The sequence below is a fragment of the Haliotis rufescens genome, unplaced genomic scaffold (genome assembly GCF_023055435.1).
Source record: "Haliotis rufescens isolate VD_foot unplaced genomic scaffold, xgHalRufe1.0.p SCAF_21, whole genome shotgun sequence".
NCBI classification, from domain to species: domain Eukaryota; kingdom Metazoa; phylum Mollusca; class Gastropoda; order Lepetellida; family Haliotidae; genus Haliotis; species Haliotis rufescens.
In genome coordinates this window covers 841,206-865,709 of record NW_025963902.1, presented here as the reverse complement: position 1 = coordinate 865,709, position 24,504 = coordinate 841,206, and the positions used below count along the sequence as shown (strand labels likewise).

General features: G+C 41.6%; 1 protein-coding gene across 1 annotated transcript in view; it reads left to right on the top strand.

Annotated features, from left to right (window-relative positions):
* LOC124141660 (retinol dehydrogenase 12-like) overlaps positions 1-22,128 on the top strand; it is a 53,858-nt gene extending 31,730 nt beyond the window's left edge. Inside the window, exons 2-4 of the mRNA XM_046509702.2 lie at positions 11,834-12,076; positions 17,406-17,714; positions 18,299-22,128. Coding sequence (XP_046365658.2) covers positions 11,834-12,076; positions 17,406-17,714; positions 18,299-18,801 — 1,055 coding nt within the window. The 3' untranslated portion in view covers positions 18,802-22,128. The remainder of the gene's footprint in view (positions 1-11,833; positions 12,077-17,405; positions 17,715-18,298) is intronic.
* Positions 22,129-24,504: the final 2,376 nt, after the last annotated feature.

Sequence of the window (24,504 nt, the reverse complement as noted above, 5' to 3'; positions counted from 1 at the left end):
ACAAGACGCTGTAGGAATGTAGTGTATTGACAAGTTGCTTAAGGAAAGTAGTTGGATGTGCAAGCAGTTGTAGGAATGTAGTGTCTTTACTAGCTGCTGTAGGAATGTAGTGTATTTACAAGCAGTTGTAGGAATGTAGTGTCTTTAAAAGCATTTGTAGGAATGTACTGTCTTTACAAGCAGTTGTAGGAATGTAGTGCCTTTACAGACACATGCAGGAATGGTGTGTCTTACCAGCAGTTGTAGGAGTGTGGTGTCTTTACAAGCTGTTGTAGGGATGTAGTGTCTTTACAAGCTGTTGTAGGAATGTAGCGTTTTTACAAGCAGTTGTAGGAATGTAGCGTCTTTACAAACTGTTGTAGGAGTGTGGTGTCTTCAAAAGCAGTTGTAGGAATGTAGCGTCTTTACAAGCAGTTGTAGGAATGTAGCGTCTTTACAAGCAGTTGTAGGAATGTAGTGTCTTTACAAGCTGTTGTAGGATTGAGTGTCTTTACAAGCAGTTGAAGGAATGTAGCGTCTTTACAAGCAGTTGTAGGAATGTGGCGTCTTTACAAGCAGTTGTGGGAATGTAGTGTCTTTTCAAGCTGTTGTAGGATTGAGTGTCTTTACAAGCAGTTGTAGGATTGTGGCGTCTTTACAAGCAGTTGTGGGAATGTAGTGTCTTTACAAGCTGTTGTAGGATTGAGTGTCTTTACAAGCAGTTGTAGGATTGTGGCGTCTTTACAAGCAGTTGTGGGAATGTAGTGTCTTTACAAGCAGTTGTAGGAATGTGGCGTCTTTACAAGCAGTTGTAGGAGTGGCTTGTCTTGACAAGCAGTTGTAGGAATGTAGCGTCTTTACAAACAGTTGTAGGAATGTAGCGTCTTTACAAGCAGTTGTGGGAATGTAGTGTCTTTTCAAGCTGTTGTAGGATTGAGTGTCTTAACAAGCAGTTGTAGGAATGTAGTGTCTTTACAAGCAGTTGTAGGAATGTAGTGACTTTAAAAGCACTTGTAGGAATGGTGTGTCTTTACAAGCAGTTGTAGGAGTGTGGTGTCTTTACAAGCTGTTGTATGACAGGCTTGTCTTTACAAGCAGTTGTAGGAATGTAGTGTATATACAAGCAACTGTAGGAATGTAGCGTCTTTACAAGCAGTTGTAGGAATGTAGCGTCTTTACAAGCAGTTGTAGGAATGTAGCGTCTTCACAACAGTTGTAGGAATGTAGCGTCTTCACAAGCAGTTGTAGGAATGTAGTGTCTTTACAAGCAGATGTAGGAATGTACTGTCTTTACAAGCAACTGTAGGAATCTAATGTCTTTTCAAGTAGCTGTAGGAATGTAGTAAATGTAGAGTGGCGTTTAGACTGGCAGCATCACATGTCCGACTTAAACCGTTGATTATCATATTCGGTACCCTGTCGTTTAAAATGCCCGCTGCTCGCATTAATAATTAGGATATGGACATGAGCTAGTACATACATGTGATTGTTATATCTTCCAGAAAGCATTGATAATGATACGTAAACTAGGCCTTTATACTGCTGCAACTACTGGTGCTGTTACGAGCTGCAATTGCTGCTTCGAGTGTATAATTATAAAACATTTATCAACGTTGTTAAAGAACCCTCGTCAAACAACATGCAGCCCAGGTATTCTGGAGCAAGATGATCACCGCCCTATTGGGTTTGGAATTCTGTCGTTTATAGCTGTGTGATTAAACCCCCCGGCTGCAGCGATACCTTGGCGTGTATTTTTGGAGATGGCCTACGTTGTTAACTCCTGGCAGCGTCTCCCCGGCAATAAAACAGATAAACGAGAAGTACACAGGCGGTTCAGAGCTTGCATGTTGCTGCCCACCTATCACTTTCCGCCTCTAAAAGGTCAAGGTTATTTGGTTAAGATGGGCCAAGTTTCTGCAGTCCTTTAAAAATAGCTGTAATTATTAGTATTCATTTGTTATTGTCTTTCCGAATACAGTTTACATACAGTTCCCAGCAGTCATGGTAAACATCGTTTTGTGCTCATACAAATTAAATTTTCATTTAGTGTGTATATCTCCATACTATTTACTTTTTACTAAAAAGAAACTATGAAATTTTCCCAATATGTCAAACCTAACACATCCGGGTTCGAAAGAAATGTCGATTAACCTTCTGAACACAATATATAAACCTCAATTTTTCAATATTTATTTGATATATTATTTTTAAATCATAGACTACCGTTAGTCTATACACAGACTAAGCGCTATTCAATGTTATATGCTACTCAAAAGAAGTTAAGGATCACCCGATAATTTCATATTACTATAGTTAATCTCATGCCGTGACATATTAACTATAGTAATATAAAAAAATCGGATGGTCCTTAGCTTCTTTTAAACAGTATAAATGTTCAAGGATAATCTCCTTTTGTCTAGCAGCTAAAACATGGAAGAGTTTTACAAAAAAAATACTCCAAGAATAAAATGCTCTCTCTGTACATTATCCAACCGACACCCTATCGTGAGCGCGTGATGATAAAGCTCCACACCGCGCAGTCCGACGACTGCGATACCTATACACTGTATACCGCTATTATCCCACCAGCACATGGCTGAACTCGAACAGATTCAGCGGCTAGCCCGATGCCAAGTCAGAAATGTCAGTTCCTCGGTGGAATTGCTGTCTGAGGAGATTCCTTGTGTTAAGTTTAGACATACACGGCTCTGAGGATGGAGCCAGCGAATAGTCGTACTGTATAAACCTGTCGATACAACAGTTAACCTTATTGCTTGGAATATACAATCCGACAAACAGTGTGAGGAGCTGCTGTACTTCGTAAATGGAGATTCACGTTAACCCCGATTTTAGCGATCATCAAGTAATATGCAGGCGAGGACACCTAGAATAGACCTTGTAAGCAATATTTCTGCCCATGTAGGGAATCGAACCCCTACCGGGGTGACGACTGAACGTTTTAACCACCTGACTGCCATCACCCCGTAATTATGAACGGTATGCGGAAGGGATTAACTGAAGTGTATCACTATGCACAATTTTAACCTTGTTTGACAATTTCTATAAATGGTAGGGACGATGGTTAGATTAGTCCAGTTGGTAGGGGCGATGGTATGGCAAGCCGTTTTCACATTTATTACAATCTACAATTATCTGTATTTAAGATATCATCACGTCCATTCAAGATATTTTCAATTCAATTCAAGATGTCTTAAAAGACTTGAAGATATCAGTAATTCCGTAATAAATGTGTAAACAGCTTGCCATACGATGGGTTAGTCCAGTAGGTAGGGGCGATGGGTTAGTCCAATGGATAGGGGCGATGGGTTAGTCCAATGGCAAAAGTGTTCGCTCATCAAAAACCCGGGTTCAGTTCCATCATATTTACGACAAGTAACAGACACATATGGCTAACCCTAAACGTGCCGTGATTTTACGTGAATATTGCTGAGGCGGCATAAAACCTTACTCACTCACTCACTCTACAAATAGTAAACAGACCAGGGTTGGGCCTCCAAAACACATGATGTGGAAAGGGTCATAAAAATAAGTCACAGTATTGCTCAAATACTGTCGACGTGATTTTCATTTTTATCTCACGCACTCACTCACTCACTCACGGAAATACACAATTGCTGAGTGCGGCGCTAAACAACAAACAAACACACAAAACAAACAAACTACTAATACAATTAGATAAGGACCATCCGATTTTGTCATGTTACTGTAGTTAATCTATCATTACATGACAGAATAACTATATGCCATGAGAGATTAACTATAGTAAAATGAAAGAATCGGGTGGTCGTTAACTTTATTATTAGAAGTAACCGGATATCCTCAGAGGAGCTGGGAACTGACAACTCTACTCAACATCTCAGTTAAATATGCCATAGACGTCCTTAACGTTTAGTTATATTATGACACAGTGGACACAATTTATGGATATTATATCATAGTATATTATGGTATATTACAGTATATTATATTATACAAGCAACTCATAGACGGAACAGATCATAACAGTACGTAAGAGATTTCATAATACAATATAATTTCAGAACATAGTGAGTTTGGTTTTGCGTCGCTTTTAGCAACATTCCAGCAATATCACTGTGGGGTCACCAAAAATGGGCTTCACACATTGTAGCCTTTGTGGACACCCCATCTTCCCGAGGCAAGGGAGTTAACTGACTAGAAATTGACTATAAAAGTCCAGTTTCCGGAAACTGGACTTTTATGGTAAATCAACTCTCTTTCCTTGGGAAGATAGGGAAACCCCGGTCTACGGCGTGGCGAGCGAACGCTTTAACCACTAGCTCTAGGCCTCCCCATAGCCCTAGGTCCCCCATAGCCCCAGGTCCCCCCTAGCCCCAGGTCCCCCCATAACCCCTGAATTCATAATAACGCAAACAACAAGGATCGGACTGATGACAAAAACGATACATGTTATTGTGGACATTTCAAGTCAAGCCTTTTAACAATAACTATCAAGACGTTTTATTTCGTCATTAACAAATTGCAGTGCACCAGCACCATGGTAATATTTCACCATAGTATTATTTTTTCTACTAGTCAGCATTGGTTTTGCCAGAGACCATAAAATAGATCTTGCAAATGCCGAGCAGCAAGATTTGCCACGTGTCAAGGTCACATTTGTTAAGCGACATCTGGTGGTGAATATATTTCACGTACAATTTACTTTATGTCTCTGTTAATGGTGCGTCATAGAAGCATGTATATTCCTTCCATCAACTACTTTCGCAACACGAAGTCATTCTGAAATCAGTATTTCATATGCGCGACGACACGTCATGCAGAGCTCTTGTACTGTGCAAAAACACGGTGTAGGTTTTGACAAACTTCCAACTCTGCCTGACATTTAATGTGTCTGCCGATGTGTCTGCCGAGCGGCTTGTCTCAAACAAGGCTGTGTTGTCTTAGCGCTCAAATGTATCCCGCGGATGCTACAGGGCACCAGTTCAAATTATTCCAGGACTCTTTTAGCAACCATCTTAACCTGCTAGTGTTTTAATCTTGCATTTCAACAGTTTTATTTGGCTCTGTGATGTATATTGTCAATGTGTATGTTATCTTTAGTAACCTGATTACTTGTAGTTCTCTCATGGCAGAGGATCGAGTATTAAATTGATTTCTTATTCCAACTTACACCTACATGCCACGCTGTACGATTAGTGAACACCTACGTGCCACGTTGTACGATTAGTGAACACCTACGTGCCACGTTGTACGACTAGTGAACATGTACACGCCACGTTTTGCGATCAGTGGGCACCTACATGACATGTTATATGATCAGTGAACACCTACATGACATGTTATATGATCAGTGAACACCTACATGACATGTTATATGATCAGTGAACACCTACATGACATGTTATATGATCAGTGAACACCTACATGACATGTTATATGATCAGTGAACACCTACATGACATGTTATATGATCAGTGAACACCTACATGACATGTTATATGATCAGTGAACACCTACATGACATGTTATATGATCAGTGAACACCTACATGACATGTTATATGATCAGTGAACACCTACATGACATGTTATATGATCAGTGAACACCTACATGACATGTTATATGATCAGTGAACACCTACATGACATGTTATATGATCAGTGAACACCTACATGACATGTTATATGATCAGTGAACACCTACATGGCATGTTATATGATCAGTGAACACCTACATGACATGTTATATGATCAGTGAACACCTACATGACATGTTATATGATCAGTGAACACCTACATGACATGTTATATGATCAGTGAACACCTACATGACATGTTATATGATCAGTGAACACCTACATGACATGTTATATGATCAGTGAACACCTACATGACATGTTATATGATCAGTGAACACCTACATGACATGTTATATGATCAGTGAACACCTACATGGCATGTTATATGATCAGTGAACACCTACATGACATGTTATATGATCAGTGAACACCTACATGACATGTTATATGATCAGTGAACACCTACATGACATGTTATATGATCAGTGAACACCTACATGACATGTTATATGATCAGTGAACACCTACATGACATGTTATATGATCAGTGAACACCTACATGACATGTTATATGATCAGTGAACACCTACATGACATGTTATATGATCAGTGAACACCTACATGACATGTTATATGATCAGTGAACACCTACATGACATGTTATATGATCAGTGAACACCTACATGACATGTTATATGATCAGTGAACACCTACATGACATGTTATATGATCAGTGAACACCTACATGACATGTTATATGATCAGTGAACACCTACATGACATGTTATATGATCAGTGAACACCTACATGACATGTTATATGATCAGTGAACACCTACATGACATGTTATATGATCAGTGAACACCTACATGACATGTTATATGATCAGTGAACACCTACATGACATGTTATATGATCAGTGAACACCTACATGACATGTTATATGATCAGTGAACACCTACATGACATGTTATATGATCAGTGAACACCTACATGACATGTTATATGATCAGTGAACACCTACATGACATGTTATATGATCAGTGAACACCTACATGACATGTTATATGATCAGTGAACACCTACATGGCATGTTATATGATCAGTGAACACCTACATGACATGTTATATGATCAGTGAACACCTACATGACATGTTATATGATCAGTGAACACCTACATGACATGTTATATGATCAGTGAACACCTACATGACATGTTATATGATCAGTGAACACCTACATGACATGTTATATGATCAGTGAACACCTACATGACATGTTATATGATCAGTGAACACCTACATGACATGTTATATGATCAGTGAACACCTACATGACATGTTATATGATCAGTGAACACCTACATGACATGTTATATGATCAGTGAACACCTACATGACATGTTATATGATCAGTGAACACCTACATGGCATGTTATATGATCAGTGAACACCTACATGACATGTTATATGATCAGTGAACACCTACATGACATGTTATATGATCAGTGAACACCTACATGACATGTTATATGATCAGTGAACACCTACATGACATGTTATATGATCAGTGAACACCTACATGACATGTTATATGATCAGTGAACACCTACATGACATGTTATATGATCAGTGAACACCTACATGACATGTTATATGATCAGTGAACACCTACATGACATGTTATATGATCAGTGAACACCTACATGACATGTTATATGATCAGTGAACACCTACATGACATGTTATATGATCAGTGAACACCTACATGACATGTTATATGATCAGTGAACACCTACATGACATGTTATATGATCAGTGAACACCTACATGACATGTTATATGATCAGTGAACACCTACATGACATGTTATATGATCAGTGAACACCTACATGACATGTTATATGATCAGTGAACACCTACATGACATGTTATATGATCAGTGAACACCTACATGACATGTTATATGATCAGTGAACACCTACATGACATGTTATATGATCAGTGGGCACCTACATGACATGTTATATGATCAGTGAACACCTACATGACATGTTATATGATCAGTGGGCACCTACATGACATGTTATATGATCAGTGAACACCTACATGACATGTTATATGATCAGTGAACACCTACATGACATGTTATATGATCAGTGAACACCTACATGACATGTTATATGATCAGTGAACACCTACATGACATGTTATATGATCAGTGAACACCTACATGACATGTTATATGATCAGTGAACACCTACATGACATGTTATATGATCAGTGAACACCTACATGACATGTTATATGATCAGTGAACACCTACATGACATGTTATATGATCAGTGAACACCTACATGACATGTTATATGATCAGTGAACACCTACATGACATGTTATATGATCAGTGAACACCTACATGACATGTTATATGATCAGTGAACACCTACATGACATGTTATATGATCAGTGAACACCTACATGACATGTTATATGATCAGTGAACACCTACATGACATGTTATATGATCAGTGAACACCTACATGACATGTTATATGATCAGTGAACACCTACATGACATGTTATATGATCAGTGAACACCTACATGACATGTTATATGATCAGTGAACACCTACATGACATGTTATATGATCAGTGAACACCTACATGACATGTTATATGATCAGTGAACACCTACATGACATGTTATATGATCAGTGAACACCTACATGACATGTTATATGATCAGTGAACACCTACATGACATGTTATATGATCAGTGAACACCTACATGACATGTTATATGATCAGTGAACACCTACATGACATGTTATATGATCAGTGAACACCTACATGACATGTTATATGATCAGTGAACACCTACATGACATGTTATATGATCAGTGAACACCTACATGACATGTTATATGATCAGTGAACACCTACATGACATGTTATATGATCAGTGAACACCTACATGACATGTTATATGATCAGTGAACACCTACATGACATGTTATATGATCAGTGAACACCTACATGCCACGTTTTGCGATCAGTTAACACCACCAGGCTGTACGATCAGTGAACACCTACATGCCAGGTTGTACGATCAGTGAACACCACCAGGTTGTACGATCAGTGAACACCCACATGCCAGGTTGTACGATCAGTGAACACCACCAGGTTGTACGATCAGTGAACACCGGCAGGTTGTACGATCAGTGAACACCTACATGCCAGGTTGTACGATCAGTGAACACCACCAGGTTGTACAATCAGTGAACACCACCAGGTTGTACGATCAGTGAACACCTACATGCCAGGTTGTACGATCAGTGAACACGGCAGGTTGTACGATCAGTGAACACCACCAGGTTGTACGATCAGTGAACACCGGCAGGTTGTACGATCAGTGAACACCGGCAGGTTGTACGATCAGGGAACAACACCAGGTTGTACGATCAGTGAACACCGCCAGGTTGTACGATCAGTGAACACCGGCAGGTTGTACGATCAGTGAACACCTACATGCCAGGTTGTACGATCAGTGAACACCACCAGGTTGTACGATCAGTGAACACCACCAGGTTGTACGATCAGTGAACACCACCAGGTTGTATGATCAGGGAACACCGGCGGGTTGTACGATCAGTGAACACCACCAGGTTGTACGATCAGTGAACACCGGCAGGTTGTACGATCAGGGAACACCTACATGCCAGGTTGTACGATCAGTGAACACCACCAGGTTGTACGATCAGAGAACACCACCAGGTTGTACGATCAGTGAACACCACCAGGTTGTACGATCAGTGAACACCGGCGGGTTGTACGATCAGTGAACACCGGGAGGTTGTACGATCAGTGAACACCGGCGGGTTGTACGATCAGGGAACACCCACATGACAAAGTGTACGATCAGTGAACACCTACATGCCAGGTTGTACGATCAGTGAACACCGGCAGGTTGTACGATCAGTGAACACCATCTGCCCTGGAGATCAATTCTGACAAGGAAGCCCACCGTGATTCACCGCTTCCTGTGTGGTGCACAGTAACTAACAGTGTGGAGGAGGCCCCTGCCTGTCAGCACACACGTACTCGGTGAGGGGAGGGGGGAGGGGAGGGGTGGGGTGGGGTTGCAGGTTGAATGAAAGGTGTTCAGTTCATGTGTCTACAGATAACGCTTACAACTCTTTCCTTTTTTACCTGAAATGATATATATGACCTCCCACAACCCCTGCCAGAGATCGCTATTTCAAGACATCTCATGAGCCTCGTGAAGCCCCGTGTGTGGATGGTGTATTAACACAGTGAGCTGTAGAAAGAGTGCTGCAGCTTCAATCATTCTGTGATGTATGGCTGCAGGCCGCTGTGACAACAAACAACCGACGAACTGCAATAATTACTGCCAAAAAATGTCGTAACGTAATGAAACAATAATTTATTTATTTACTCCTACCAATCCATCTTTAAAAGAAAATGTGTTTAACAGGATGTTCCGGGTAATATATTTTTCCAATGTGGAGGGTCACAAAGCATGACTGGGCTCCTGTCTACCTAAACAAGTAGACGGGTGGAGGCCGATTTCTCGAAGGTTGCGATTGGACAACACTCAACATAGCATTTATTGGTCGCCGGTATTGAATGAAAACAAATAGCGAACGAATTGAAGATTGTTTGTGAAGTAAAATTACTGCCGCCAAAAATAACATCGATAGAGCAATTTGTTATTGTTTGGCCATATTTTTCGGGGATAAGCCTAATGCGCGAATCAACAGTGAAACCAGTTTTTTCACAATGCATGACAAACCAGGTAGACTTGCGTTGAGTCATCTGTGAGCGGAAATGTTCCTTGAACTTGTATCATACACGCCGTTCTGATTCAAATACTGATACTGTCTGCGTTCTTACTATCAAACAACCCTCAACATAGATATACATATAAAGAATAAAGAATAAAAATAATATCCTAATATCACATGACTCCAAATACTCTTCTTCATATGTCGAGTACTTTCTCTCCTTACAGGAGTCCATCTAGCCTTGCTCCAAGGCTGTACTGAAAGAAAACTCAATGGATGTGTAGTAATTCTATCCTCCTAATAGGCATCTTCCCGAGGCAAGAGAGTTAACTGACTTTGAAAGTCCAGTTCCCACCCTTGCCGATCTAGGCGGGAATTCCTGGGCTCTGTCGTAGCGCCACCAGTGGCTATTACGGGTTATGTCCCTTCTGAGCTTCTCCTTTAGACCAATCAGATAACAGTGGCGCCCAGTCAAGACGATCTGATCGATAATCAAGGTCTATGTTGTGATAAAACGGGTCTTACATCGCGCAATGCGTAAGCGACTTGATTCAAAACATGAAAAGATTTGGAAAATATCTGTTGACAACGAGTTGGCGGTGCACATGCTTTGCAAATCCTGCAATTGACAGAAATCTGCAGGACAGTTTACGAAAAGGATTTCGATTTCGATGCACGATTTTGATTGGACTATGCATAGACTCGTTAGTCCAGCCCAAATGTAACTCCATTATACCAGCCTAGTTCGGCAAGGGTGGAAACTGGACTTTTTTAGTCAGTTAACTCCCTTGCCTTGAGAAGATGCCTAATAGGCAAGTCTAGATATGTGGCCAGGACTCCAGTCTCTTACAGGGACAACTTGTACTTATTATTTACATAATCTGGAACTTAAGATTTAAATTAATAATTATTGCCTTAGAGACCTGTGCAAGTCTAGAGTTGATCAGCTCACAACTGTTACAAAACAGAGAATACTTCGCTTTTAAAGGAGTGTATTTTGACATCAAGAATATTTAAACCTTTCTCACATAGTTCATGTATTTCAATGAAATAATTAATGCAAACAGAAATCACATATGACAGTAGTAGTAACGGTCTTCAGCAGCCCAGGCTTGTGGTAAAAGTCGACTATTCTTGCCGTAAGAAATCGGATCGGGAGTTCAAGCTCGCTGACTTGGTTGATGCATGTCATCGTATCCCAATCGCGTGGATCCATGTTCATGATGTCACTGGATTGTCTGGTCCAGACTCGATTATTTACAGACCGCCGTCATATAGCTGCAATATTGTTGAGTGCGGCGTTAAACAACAAACAAACAACAAACTTACGAGCGAGCCTTAGAACCACAAAGCTACCCAGGATTCCCCTTAAGTCTGATCGATACCTGGGTGAACCTGGTAACACTCTAATATTCAAACAGGTAGAAGGTCTGTATTTTGTCCTAACCGTGTCTCTTCCTCTTTACAGGCGCCAACACAGGGTTAGGCAAGGCCACGGCAATAGAACTGGCCAAGCGGAAGGCGCGCGTCATTCTGTGTATCCGCGACAAGAACAAGGGCGAGGCGGTGGCGAGGAGCATCAAGAAGAAGACAGGCAATCAGAACGTCTTCGCCGAGGTTTTGGACCTCGGTAACTTCCGGTCCATCCATGACTTTGTGTACAGATTCAACGACAAGGAGAGCGCCCTCCACGTCCTCATCAACAACGCAGGTACGATATGGAGTTATGGATATAAACGTATTGTAAGATGCATTGGCACTGGGACAAAGACTTGCAATTTTGACGCTGGCATAAAAATAACTCGTGGCAATGGTTCGACTGGGCAATCTTTTCTTCCAACATTGCTACCTGCTTTCGTTTTCTTGAGTCTTTGTTCAAAGTTCACACTCAATGAACTAGTTTTCCTAACCGGCATAATTTGCTATCTATACTTGCGTCCCTTAGTCGCTTCAGGATCCGCTGAACATCGGCTCGGTTCCCAGATGTGCCCAGATTATTGTTCTTTCTTGTTAATTTTATCATAGTGGTAAACGTCTACGACTCTTGGCTTCCTTCCTCATTCAGATGACAAGCCGTTTTATATGGATAACTTATTTTTAAATGTTCGAAGCTCTCACAATTACATGGCGTCATCCGCAGCTTTCAGGATAGGGGGGTCTTGTCCTATTGCAAAAGTATCCTTTACGTAACAATAATCCATATCTTGTGATACGTCTTTTTTCTAATTCTATTTGTGGAAATAATCAGCCACCCAAATTTGACTCTTGATCTTTTCGTTTTCTCATCTTCGGGGAACATAGATGGCGAATGGAGCAAGGACTCTCATGTCTACGTTTCCAATAAAAAAAATTAATTTCTGGGTCCCACGTGGCGAAAACATGAAAAGCAATAATTAGTGTTTCAACTCGCGTTTGTGCGCTACGTACCAACCTTTTTGTGCCCGCGGTTTTCACAACACTGGTAAACGTCTTAGACCTGCATCACTGGAATATTGTTCAAAGCGGCGTTAAACCCAACTCACTCACTCACGTTTTGTAACAGACAGAAGATGTTTTCGGTAAGTACATTAAGGCTTACAAGTCAGATATATCACAGCTGTTGCAATTTAATGTTTTACGGCCAAGTCAAATATATCACAACTATTGCAGTTAAATATTTTACATCCAAATCAGATATATCACAGCTACTGCAGTTAAATGTTTTAAGTCCAAGTCAGATATATAAAAGCTGTTGCCGTTAAATGTTTTACGGCCAAGTCAGTTATATCACAGCTGTTGCAGTTAAATGTTTTACGTCCAAGTCAGATATAAAAAAGCTGTTGTAGTTAAATGTTTTACACCCAAGTCAGATATATCACAGCTGTTGCAGTTAAATGTTTTACGGCCGAGTCAGATATATCACAGCTGTTGCAGTTTAATGTTTTACGGCCAAGTCAGTTATATCACAGCTGTTGCAGTTAAATGTTTTACGTCCAAGTCAGATATTAAAAAGCTGTTGTAGGTAAATGTTTTATACCCAATCAGATATATCACAGCTGTTGCAGTTAAATGTTTTACACCAAGAATCCGAAACATCACAGCTGTTGCAGTTAAATGTTTTACACCCAAGTCAGATATATCACAGCTGTTGCAGTTAAATGTTTTACGGCCGAGTCAGATATATCACAGCTGTTGCAGTTAAATGTTTTACGGCCAAGTCAGATATATCACAGCTGTTGCAGTTAAATGTTTTACACCAAGAATCCGAAACATCACAGCTGTTGCAGTTAAATGTTTGACGGCCAAGTCAGATATATCACAGCTGTTGCAGTTAAATGTTTTGCGGCCAAGTCAGATATATCACAGCTGTTGCAGTTAAATGTTTTACGGCCAAGTCAGATATATCACAGCTGTTGCAGTTAAATGTTTTACACCAAGAATCCGAAACATCACAGCTGTTGCAGTTAAATGTTTGACGGCCAAGTCAGATATATCACAGTTGTTGCAGTTAAATATTTTACGGCCAAGTCAGATATGCCATAGCTGTTGCAGTTAAATGGTTTACACCAAGAATCCGAAACATCACAGCTGTTGCAGTTAAATGATTTACACCCAAGTCAGATATATCACAGCTTTCGCAGCTAACTTTTACACCAAAGTCCGAAATATCACAGCTGCTGCAGTTAATTGTTTTACACCAAAGTAAAAAATACCACAGCTGAAGCAATTAATTGCTTTCACGGAAAGCAAAGTTATTTATTCATGGCTCCGCAATTGGCTTTACAGAGTTATATACCTTAGTTGCGCCAGGATCTGACTGTTCGAAGGCAGAATTTCTGAAAATTTGCTTAGGTGACTGAACACATTGACAGCTGGTTGTGTAGTACCTTACCAAAGGCCATGCTGTCTTTCACTGTCTGCAGACCACAAGAACGTGATGTGATATTGCGGTAAACTCGCTCGCCCCTCCTTCCCTCCCTGACTCAGTACTCCTCAGATCCTTTACAATTTTCTATCAGTTGTCAACCAAGTTGGATACAAGGATTTTGTTTGACAGTTCGTACACGTCCTCTCCGTGCAAAATCGTAATTCACAAAAACCTGGACACCCAGGATTACATGAAGACGTCGACTTCAAGGAAGTTGTCCCCGCCTCTCTGACTGTCACATATATCCATCAACGTCACTCCCCTCCAGCCAAGTCCTGTTTCCTACAAGAAAAACTGACCAATGAAATACTTCCATTTCACGGTCCCGAGCACGTGACACAATAAAACTCACATGAGTGGTGCTGTCATGTCTGTGATTCTGTGACACATGCTCGAGGCGCTGACCTTCCACAGTATCACAGAGACCTGCAAACACTGAAACCTCTTGAAGTACCTCGTATCATAAATGTCGGAAACTGATGTACGAATGTACGCACAGGACACGGTCCTGGCGAACACTGAAGAGGAGTGAGTGAGTGAGTGAGTGAGTGAGTGAGTGAGGCAATAATAATGTTAAGTAAGTGCCAGTTAAATGTGGTAGACGTTTGCTAGTTTGGAGAAAACTCTGGTATGGTATGAAGTTGACAATACTGAAATAAAAACTGAGCAAATCTGGGATTCGAACCCATCACCAGCTGCTCCTAACAGTAAAGGGGCACAACTCTGTACAATGAGTTGTCGAACTTTGACTTCTGGGCCACCATATCCCAATGCCCATTCATCGCATTCGTCCCTTTCCGTACCTGCGAAAACAACAGTTCCGGCTAATTTCGGACTAACTCGTGGCATTCGTGAGAAACCCGTCCAATTCTGACAAAATGATTGTAGATTACGGAAAGAAGCGAGTATTTACGAGAAACTGCAATATAAACCTTCGATACTGTTCGTGTCACTCCGGACATCCCGAGCATAAGACAGTAAACTGGCGAATGATGGCGAATCGCGGAGCGGGCGTTCTGGTGGAACTTTTTCACAGCTGTATCCCTGCCGAAATGTCAAAGTTGACATTCACCGGTTGCCAAGACCAGAAAACAGTTGAAAGAATGTGTGAGCATTCTGACAACGCTCGTCTTCTCAATACCCCCTTCAAGCCTGAGGAGGTTACCATGACCTTTCCTTGAGTGTGCTGTTGGAATCATTTCTGATGATAACAAATATATCACAGGGATGCACATGGTTGCAAGGTGACGGTCCATGACGTCATTGAGCATTGTGCCGTCACTGCATATCCGCTGCAGCTGACCTCGGGTCATCTTTACTCTTCACTTTACAGAACCTATGAGGGTGGGAAACGCTGATGTCGGCATAATTTAGAACTTCAATAACGGCGCATAAAAAACGTTCCACAGTATAATGGGAATAAATAAATTTAACTTGTTTGACATGCTGAATGAAAATGGTTTTAGGTCTTTGAAACCCCCATATATTCTCCTCCTTATGAAAATGGTTTTGTAAAAAAAACATCGGCTTCTCCTTCAAAGAAATAAGTGTAAGTCTCGAAGACAATTCCAGATTATTAGGGGGCGGTCGGGTAGCCTAGTGGTTAAAGCTTTCGCTTGTCACGCATAAGCCCCTGGTTCGATTCCCCACATGGGTACAATGTGTGAAGCCCTTTTCTGGTGTTATATGCTGGAATGTTGCTATATGGTGTTAGCATATACTCACTCACTCTAGATTATTAATTAATCTGTCTCTTGGCATTTGATGCTCGAAATAGTGTACACCGAAGTCGGTGTACCTGATGTAAATAAGCTTTCCCTGCTGTATGCGCTTTAATGGAGTGAGTGAGTGAGTGAGTGAGTGAGGTTTTCACTATTCCAGCAATATCACAGCGGGGGAGACCACAAATAGGTTCCACACATTGTACCCAGGGCATTGGCGGGACGAGCTAACGCTTTAACCTCTAGGGTAACCCACCACCCCCTTAAAAGTTGGACCATCCCATTACTCAAATATGCACAAATGTATTGCGATCAACTGACAGTTTACAAAATCACCGCCAATTGATTCCCGGTCTCTTATCTTGAACCGTCACTAATTGCCAAGTTTTCGGGCTTGCTAACGCCTTTTTTTTACTCATGATATAAAGAAATATTGAAGTACCCAGTGGCCTACTTTCAACAGGGGATCGATGCTCATGATATCAATCACTGGATTGTCTGGTCCTGACTCGATTATTTACAGACCGCCGTCATATAGCTTGAACATTGCTGAGTGCGGCGTTAAACAAAAAACAAACAAACAATCAGTCAATCAACAGGTGAGTTGATGCAGTATGAAATGTTCACATCATAAAGTACATATGGAATGCTAAAGGAGCTCCCGTTATACCAATTTAATGAAACGCTTTCGCTCGTCAGATAACAGAACTATTCACGAGTTGCATTAAATTGGTCGTACACGGGGGAGAGTTTAGTATTTTATTTTTTACTTGCCGTTTAAAAATTGTTTTTAGAATTTCAATGTCGCATGTGACAGACCTCTACGCGATCCACAGCATAATCCAATTGAGTTTAACAAAACAATTCTTCAACACGTCAAAAGTTACACGTATTAATTTAATACCATGCACGGCCCACCTTAAGAGTTCATGGTTCCTTTCCAGAAAGTTATCGTAGGGCCAAGGTTATCAATAACTCCAATAAACCTAGACGTACAAGTGTCGTGGCGCTACGATCGCCTTGTGGAACGGGATCCTGCATCACAAAGTTTACAATCACGTCACAATACCCTATGACGTAATTTGTGGAATTTTGTTGCAAGATCCAGCGGCGAAACAATGCCATGTGACGTCAGCCTAGCAACCGGGTAGCTGGTGCCATCGAGTGTGCATAAGCTCCTTTCAGTGATCAATCATCTCTAAACGCAATGTCGTTGAATAAGCCCAGGGATGTTGAGAGTTTTCAATATTTGTTCGTGAAACTTGTTCCCGCAGTACATTAACACGCGCTTTGGTATTACACAATGTGTATGTTTATTAAACGGGTGATCTCTTCACGGGCAAGTAATAAAATCACATGTCAATTGATAGGTCTTAACTCATGTCACCGATGTCGTAACGTCTTCATTACAGGCTACATGGGTCCTAAAGCCACCACCAATGACGGCATTGAACGTTGTTTCGGCGTCAACCATCTTGGACACTTCTATCTGACCTTGCTGCTGAAGGAGAAGCTGAAGAAGTGCGCGCCCAGCCGCGTCATCAACGTCGTGTCCGACGCCTACCTCAAGGGCAAACTGGACTTCGAGGATCTCGCCATGACGAAAAGCTACGACATCTACAAGGCCTACTCCCGGAGCAAGCTGGCCCAGACGGTGTTCAGCATGGAGTGTCATCGCCATTTCTTCTCAGATGTCGTCTGCACTTACGCTGTTCATCCGGGTTAGTTGGATGTGTTACATTCGTGATCACTCGTGTATATTCCGGATACCCAATTTAATCGTCACATCTAGTGCCGCTCCAATTTCTGTAAATCCCCTCTCGGCTTCTTACGGAATGACACGAGTAGCCACAAATACTTTTAGGTAGATGACAGATGATAATATTTCCGAACTTTCGGAATGTCCACTGCATATAATATTTATACATTATTATGACAAACAGTGGTCAGCCATTATAAAATAAGCATAACCAATTTGGTAATAATAATTAATGTGACCAAGAAATATTTAATAAAAAACTTTGGTGGGTGGGCTGTAGTTTTTTTTATAGTATTGTCTCAATGTTATTTTTCTCCTTTGTGGTTGAGGGGAAGTTACGTTTGAATAGTAGTGTATCTGTAAATTTTGCTCATGTATTGTTGAGTGGAAGTTAGTTTTGAATAGTAGTGTATCTATAATTTTTGCTCATTTATGATAAAGTGGAAGATGCGTTTGAATAGTAGTGTATCTGTAACTTTTGCTCATGTATGGTTGAGAGGAAGTTAGTTTTGAGTAGTAGTGTATCTATAATATTTCGGTTTCCAGGCCCATGCTGCACCGACCTGCTCCGCAGCTGGCCCGGGATGAACGGCAACCTGCTGCGAGCCATGGCGAGGATCCTCTTCAAGACGCCGGAGGAGGGATGTCAGACCATTGTCTATTGTGCCGTGGCCGATAAGCTAAGAGAGCACTCGGGTAAACTCTTCGTCAACTGCAAGGCACAGAAAATTAAAGAAATTGCAAGAGACAAAACCAGGGGAACCAAGTTATGGAATGTCAGTCTTCAGCTGTGCGGTCTCCCGCCAGAGGATGTAGAAGAAGAGGAAGTTGTTATTCCGGAGAAACCAAAGGTCGAGGATCTCAAGAAGCGCGAGGGAGCCGCCGCAGCTGCTCAAGCGAAAGAATCCAAACTTCCGGTTCTGGATCAGGCCAAAGCTGCAGCTGCAGCTGCTGCTAAACAGGAACCTCCCCAAGTTGCCAAGAAACCTGCCCCTGAACCCCCCGCAAAACCCCAACCTGCCCCCGTTCAAGCCCCTGCTCCTTCTTAAAAAACCCATCCTGTTTACTACTTCAATATTCGTGGACGTGTGGGCAGACATCTTGAAAATGGACTCGAACTGAATCGTGTCGATTGGAATAACGAACGACACTCCTTTGTGAATTGTATGGATACATATCCAAAGTGGAAGTATTGCGATGTATTTATCTAGGAAGGGGAACTATCTGTTCCTCCCTCACTGCCAGTCAAGATCAAGGTGACCTGTTTTGTGATCGCGTTCGACATTTTCAACATGGCCCCGAGTCTCAACTCGGACAATTCCAGCTGGCATGCACAGCACAGCAGTGCTCCGATACATATCCAGTATTTATTGAGTTCCAGGTTGCTGCTTGTGTGGTAGATAGGAAGGTGTGTGTGGTGACGGCTGGGTGTACTTGACAGCAGCAGTGAGTCCGCCTTTAAGATAAGAGTATTTTGTGATGACAGATGGCAATTCTTGAAAGCATCGGTGATTTCGCCTTTAAGGTAGTTGGAAATACTTCACAGCAACAGTGAGTCCGCCTTTAAGATAAGAGTATTTTGTGATGACACATGGCAATACTTGAAAGCTTCGGTGAGCCCGCCTTTAAGACATGAGCGGTGTGTGGTGACATTTGGAAATACTCGACATCAACAGTGCGTCCGCCTTTAATATAGGAGTATTTTGGGCTGACAATTGGGATTACAAACAGTCAATAAAAGCTTCAATGGGTCAACAGTCAACATAAATCACAGTCTCAGTGGGTACATGTCTCTAATATCTTAACATCTCTGTAAAGATAGACACATGACGGAGAGTAACGCCATCATAGCTTCGTTTTAAACCGTATTCGACAGAAAAATCATTACAATAAGCCGGCCAGTCATATTACACTAATGAGCGAGAGACATCCGTCGCTGTGGTAGTTATAAGCGAGATAGAGATGATGACGTCACTTCCGGAACAAAGGTTTGATGGCGAATGGGTCCAGGGTATCCATCAGAATAGAATAGGAACATGATGCACTGTACAATCGAGAATGGACAGTATGTCTGCCACAACACAGCTGTTTAACGACGTCATCAAGTCTGTGCCATTAGTCCATCTACAGGTTAGCATCTGTGGCAACTGCTTTAATATACGTCATTAACATGACGTCAGTATATGTAAATCACGTGACGACAACGTCTTATATCACACCATGATATGGGGGTTCGGCGGAAGTAAGCAGTAGTTACCCCTGGCAGAATTCGGTGACATCGATCGAACCATACAAACATTCAGTAGGATTAGTGCGACCTTGTGATAGCGGGCATGGGTATATGTGACATTACCATGGATATTTCACTACAAGACAAGATTCTGCGTGAAGTTCTCATTGAAATGCCATCGCAGTACAGTAGCGGGTCAGGTTAAATGGAAGCGTCACAACTGTAGGAGTACAGGTCATGTTGTCATGGATATTTCATTACAAGACAGGATTCTTCGTGAGGTTACCATGGAAACGCCATCGCGATATGTCAAGTTAAATAAAAACTTCACACTCGTAGACGTCTATGTGACGTTACCACGTAAACATGATCAAAGGTGTGAACTTCCCGGCAGTTAGCTATGAACGACATCAACTGGATCTATTCTTGGAATTAAGGAAATGAAAATGCTAAGTGTTGACAAATTCGTGGACTGTTGCGCTAATTTGATATAGGACGTCATCTTATGACGTCAACTAATGACTGACTACTACTTATGTGATGAGGCATTTAGCGGAACTTCATCCAACCCTCGTCTGTAAGTCATCTGATATGCTTCTGTCGTTGTGGCTGATGCGAGGATGGGCTGTGACCTTGCCATGTCCTCTAAATGACCGTATCGGATCATTCTTGTTCCAGATAGTGTTCTTTGATATTTGGTTGATCTGTGTTTTTCGTCTGTGATTTGATCACAGATATGTCAGATGCTTCGTCTCTGAGGGGAGGTTCATGTATCCCGTCATGCAACATCTGGAGTCGGTGCTCTTATCAATGTACCACTTGCCTCACCGCAGTCTGTTCATCTTGGATTATTCAGGATATCATCTGGTGAATATAAAGGATATCGTCTGGTGAATATAAAGGATATCATCTGGGGAATACAAAGGATATCATCTCGGAGTAAAAAGGATATCATCTGGGGAATATAAAGGATATCGTCTGGGGAATATAAAGGATATCGTCTGGGGAATATAAAGGATATCATCAGGGAATATAAAGGATATCGTCTGGGAATATAAAGGATATCATCTGGGGAATATAAAGGTTTATCATCTGGAAATATAAAGGGTTTCATATGCCTTCAATGTACGATTGTCGTGGCGAACATGGGTTTTAGTTTAGAGAAGAATCGTTTTTTATCAAAATATCGAGATGAGAGGTTGCAGTTTCCGAACCCTCTGCCGCTGAATCACAACAATAGTTGAGTATAATGGCAATAATTGACAGTTGCCTACTTTTGCTAAGTCAGCACATATGACCTGTGTCTTGCCGATAAAGCGTGTCGTATTTTAGCATCGAGTTCATATCAGAGCTGCATCTTGAAACTAGTTCCAAGCAAAGTAGTATTCTGAGATTAAGTTCCATTTACGTATGTATGTTTTCATGCATAACGATAGAAGCAAGGTACTTACTGGACGGCATGGGAGGCGGGACAGGTGCATATGCAATACTTACTCCCTCCATAAGCACAGGTGCCTAGTGTAATAGACTTTTACCTATAATACCCAATCTATAATCCTCGGAACTTAATCCTCATAGTCTAAACCATTCTTGGGTCACTAGGCCAAAGTGCAGCCCTGTTATCACCAATAAGAAATAATCGGTGGTGATGATGATGATGATGATGTACCGTGAAACCTCGTTAGTCCGGACCCCGTTAATCCTGAAACCCCGCCTTCTGAACAATTATTATTGGGAAGGTGTATTCGTAGTAAATTTACATAACTAATAACCAATGATTCGTTAATCCGGATATTCGTTAATCTGGACGATTTAACTGTGAACGGTACCGTCCGCATTTACGAGGCTTCATTGTACAAGTCCATACAACAAACTAACATAAGATATATGCCATTGTCTAAGTAATCTATGCAAATGCTTCTGAATTCCAGCCATCTTGAGCTGAATTATTTCAGGACGTATATTTCCAGTCCGTGCCTAAACCTGCCAGTGAGAATAACGATGGTCAATAATCAAATGTATGCATGCATTTTCTGTGTGACGTAGCAGATATTTTGTGTAGACGTTTGTGAAGAAAACTATGTATAGATATTTTCGAATGATTTACTGAATTGATATTTTGCCTTGTAATAAAATGCTAATTATTCTTGTGTGTCATTGGATTGTCCATTAGGTTTAGGTCAGCGTGTTCCTTAGATTTCATTTGGCAGACGACAGAGAAACCCCATGGAATTGTGGGAATGCAATTTGGGCATTCTTGAAATACAGATGGAAAATATTCAATGCAACACAGTTCTACGTAGGAGGCAAGTGCATATTGTTATACAGGAATCAATCAAAACTTGGATGTAGGTGTGTGAGAGAGTTTAGCGCCGCTTGAACACATCTTCCCGGGGCAAGGGAGTTAACTGACTGTAAAAGTGGACTTTCATCGTGAGTTAACTCCCTTGCCTCGGGAAGATGCAAGCTCCTTCCCAGCGCGTGACACCTTCGTTACACTCTCGGTAACATCGCGATAGTATAGAGAGCTCCGCGAACGGGCTATCGCTGTGAGGAGCTTGGGGAAGATGCTTGAACATTTTTCCAGTCATATCACGGCGTGTCAGCCTTATGTGGGAAAGAGCCCTCCTATACCGAACTCCGACGTTTACCACTTGGTGAAAGCCATGAGAACGAGTGTGGTGATGACAAACCTAGAGACATAATCCGGGCGAATCGAGATTCGAACCCACGACCATAGGTTTCTGTCTTGCCCAAGGGACGCAACTCTGCACAGCGAATAACGGCGCCTCAGGCGACCGGGACCACGGTGCCTAAGGCGTCTTAGACCGTACAATTTGTTTTGCGGAGTCACGTCCCTTGTTGGGTCAGGTTCCGGGGATCGTGGGTTTGAATCCAACATTCGCGCTGAATGTGCCCTTGTATGGTTTGTAAACACAAAACCCATGTGGTGAGCGTTCATGATCTGGGTCACGTCCCGCCCATATTAAGCAGACACGCCGTTATAACACGAAAATACAGTTCAAAGCGGTGGTGAAGCAAACTCACTCACTCACTCCCTCACTCACTCACTGTATGAAGGTATGACTGTTTGGAGATCGGGTGAATACAACTGCGGTATGAAGAGGTAGATGAGTACGCTCAGCAGTGACCTGGTTGATGACGTGTTTAAAACTGGCGGGAAACAGTGGAACCTCACTCACCCACAGAAAAATAATGACTTTAAATAACTTTCAGCCTGCTGCAATTGGAGTTTTATTGAGTGAATGAGTATAGTATTACGCCATTAATGGTCTTCAAATGCTGTAAAGGGGCGGTCGGGTAGCCTAGTGGTTGAAGCGTTAGAACGTCACGCCGAAGATTCGGGTTCGATTCCCGAAATGGGTACAATGTGTGAAGTCCATTTCTGGTGTCCCCCGCCGTGACATTGCTGGAATATTGCTAAAAGCGGCATAAAACCATTCTCACTTACTCACTCAAATGCTGTAAACATGTTTGGGAAATCGAACTTCAGTGTGATGAGACATGGGCGCAACTAAGCTAATTTTATGTGTCAGCGAAACCAATATTACGAGGGCCCGCTTGTTTTGTCTGGAGGCATGCTTACACCAAAACATAAAACTAAGACGCTCTTAATCGCAATTTCCTGCATTTCCCGAGGCAAGAGAGTCAACTGACTATAAAAATCCATCCTTGCCGAACTAGGCTGTTAATATGGAGTTACATTTTGGCTGGACTCACGATCGAGTCTATGCAAAGTCCAATCAAAATCGCGCAACGAAATCGAAATCCGGTTCGTAAAGTGTCGTGCAGATTTCGGTCGATTGCAGGATTTGCAAAGGATGTGCACCGCCGACTCGGCGTCAGCAGATATTTTCCAAATCTTTTCATGTTTTTAATCAAGTTGCTCACGTGATTTGATGCATTTCGCGATGTAAGACCCGTTTTATCACAATATAGACCTTGATTATCGATCAGATCGTCTTGACTAGGTAGAAGTCTTGTTTGAAGCAAATGCATGTGATACGAGATCTGATTGGTCTATAGGAGAGGCTTAGAAGGGACATAAATCGTAATAGCCACTGGTGGCGCTACGATCGAGTCCAGGAATTCCAGCCTTATTCGGCAAGGGTGGAAACTGGACTTTTAAAGCCAGTTAATTCTCTTGCCTCGAGAGGATGATTTTAACGCGAACCGACCTATCATTATAATGAAAATAACTGCGTGAACGCGATTTGCTTACGTCACAAACCATCTACCACTAAAATCCTAAAGTGTGTAGAAAAGATTCCGATTTTCAAGTTAGACAATAAATATCACGTTCGACCGTGTAGAGTTTAAGCTGCATAGATGGTGAATTGAGGTTTACTCATAACTAAAATTGTGCTTTTATTTTAGGTGTAAGCAATTGCTTTTCTGCTACAAAGGTAGTTTCGCCCATGTGAGACAATAATCACCAGGCCACCCCACGGCCTAGACTTGCACAAGTCTCTGAAGCTTGTTTAAATCATAATTTCTAGAT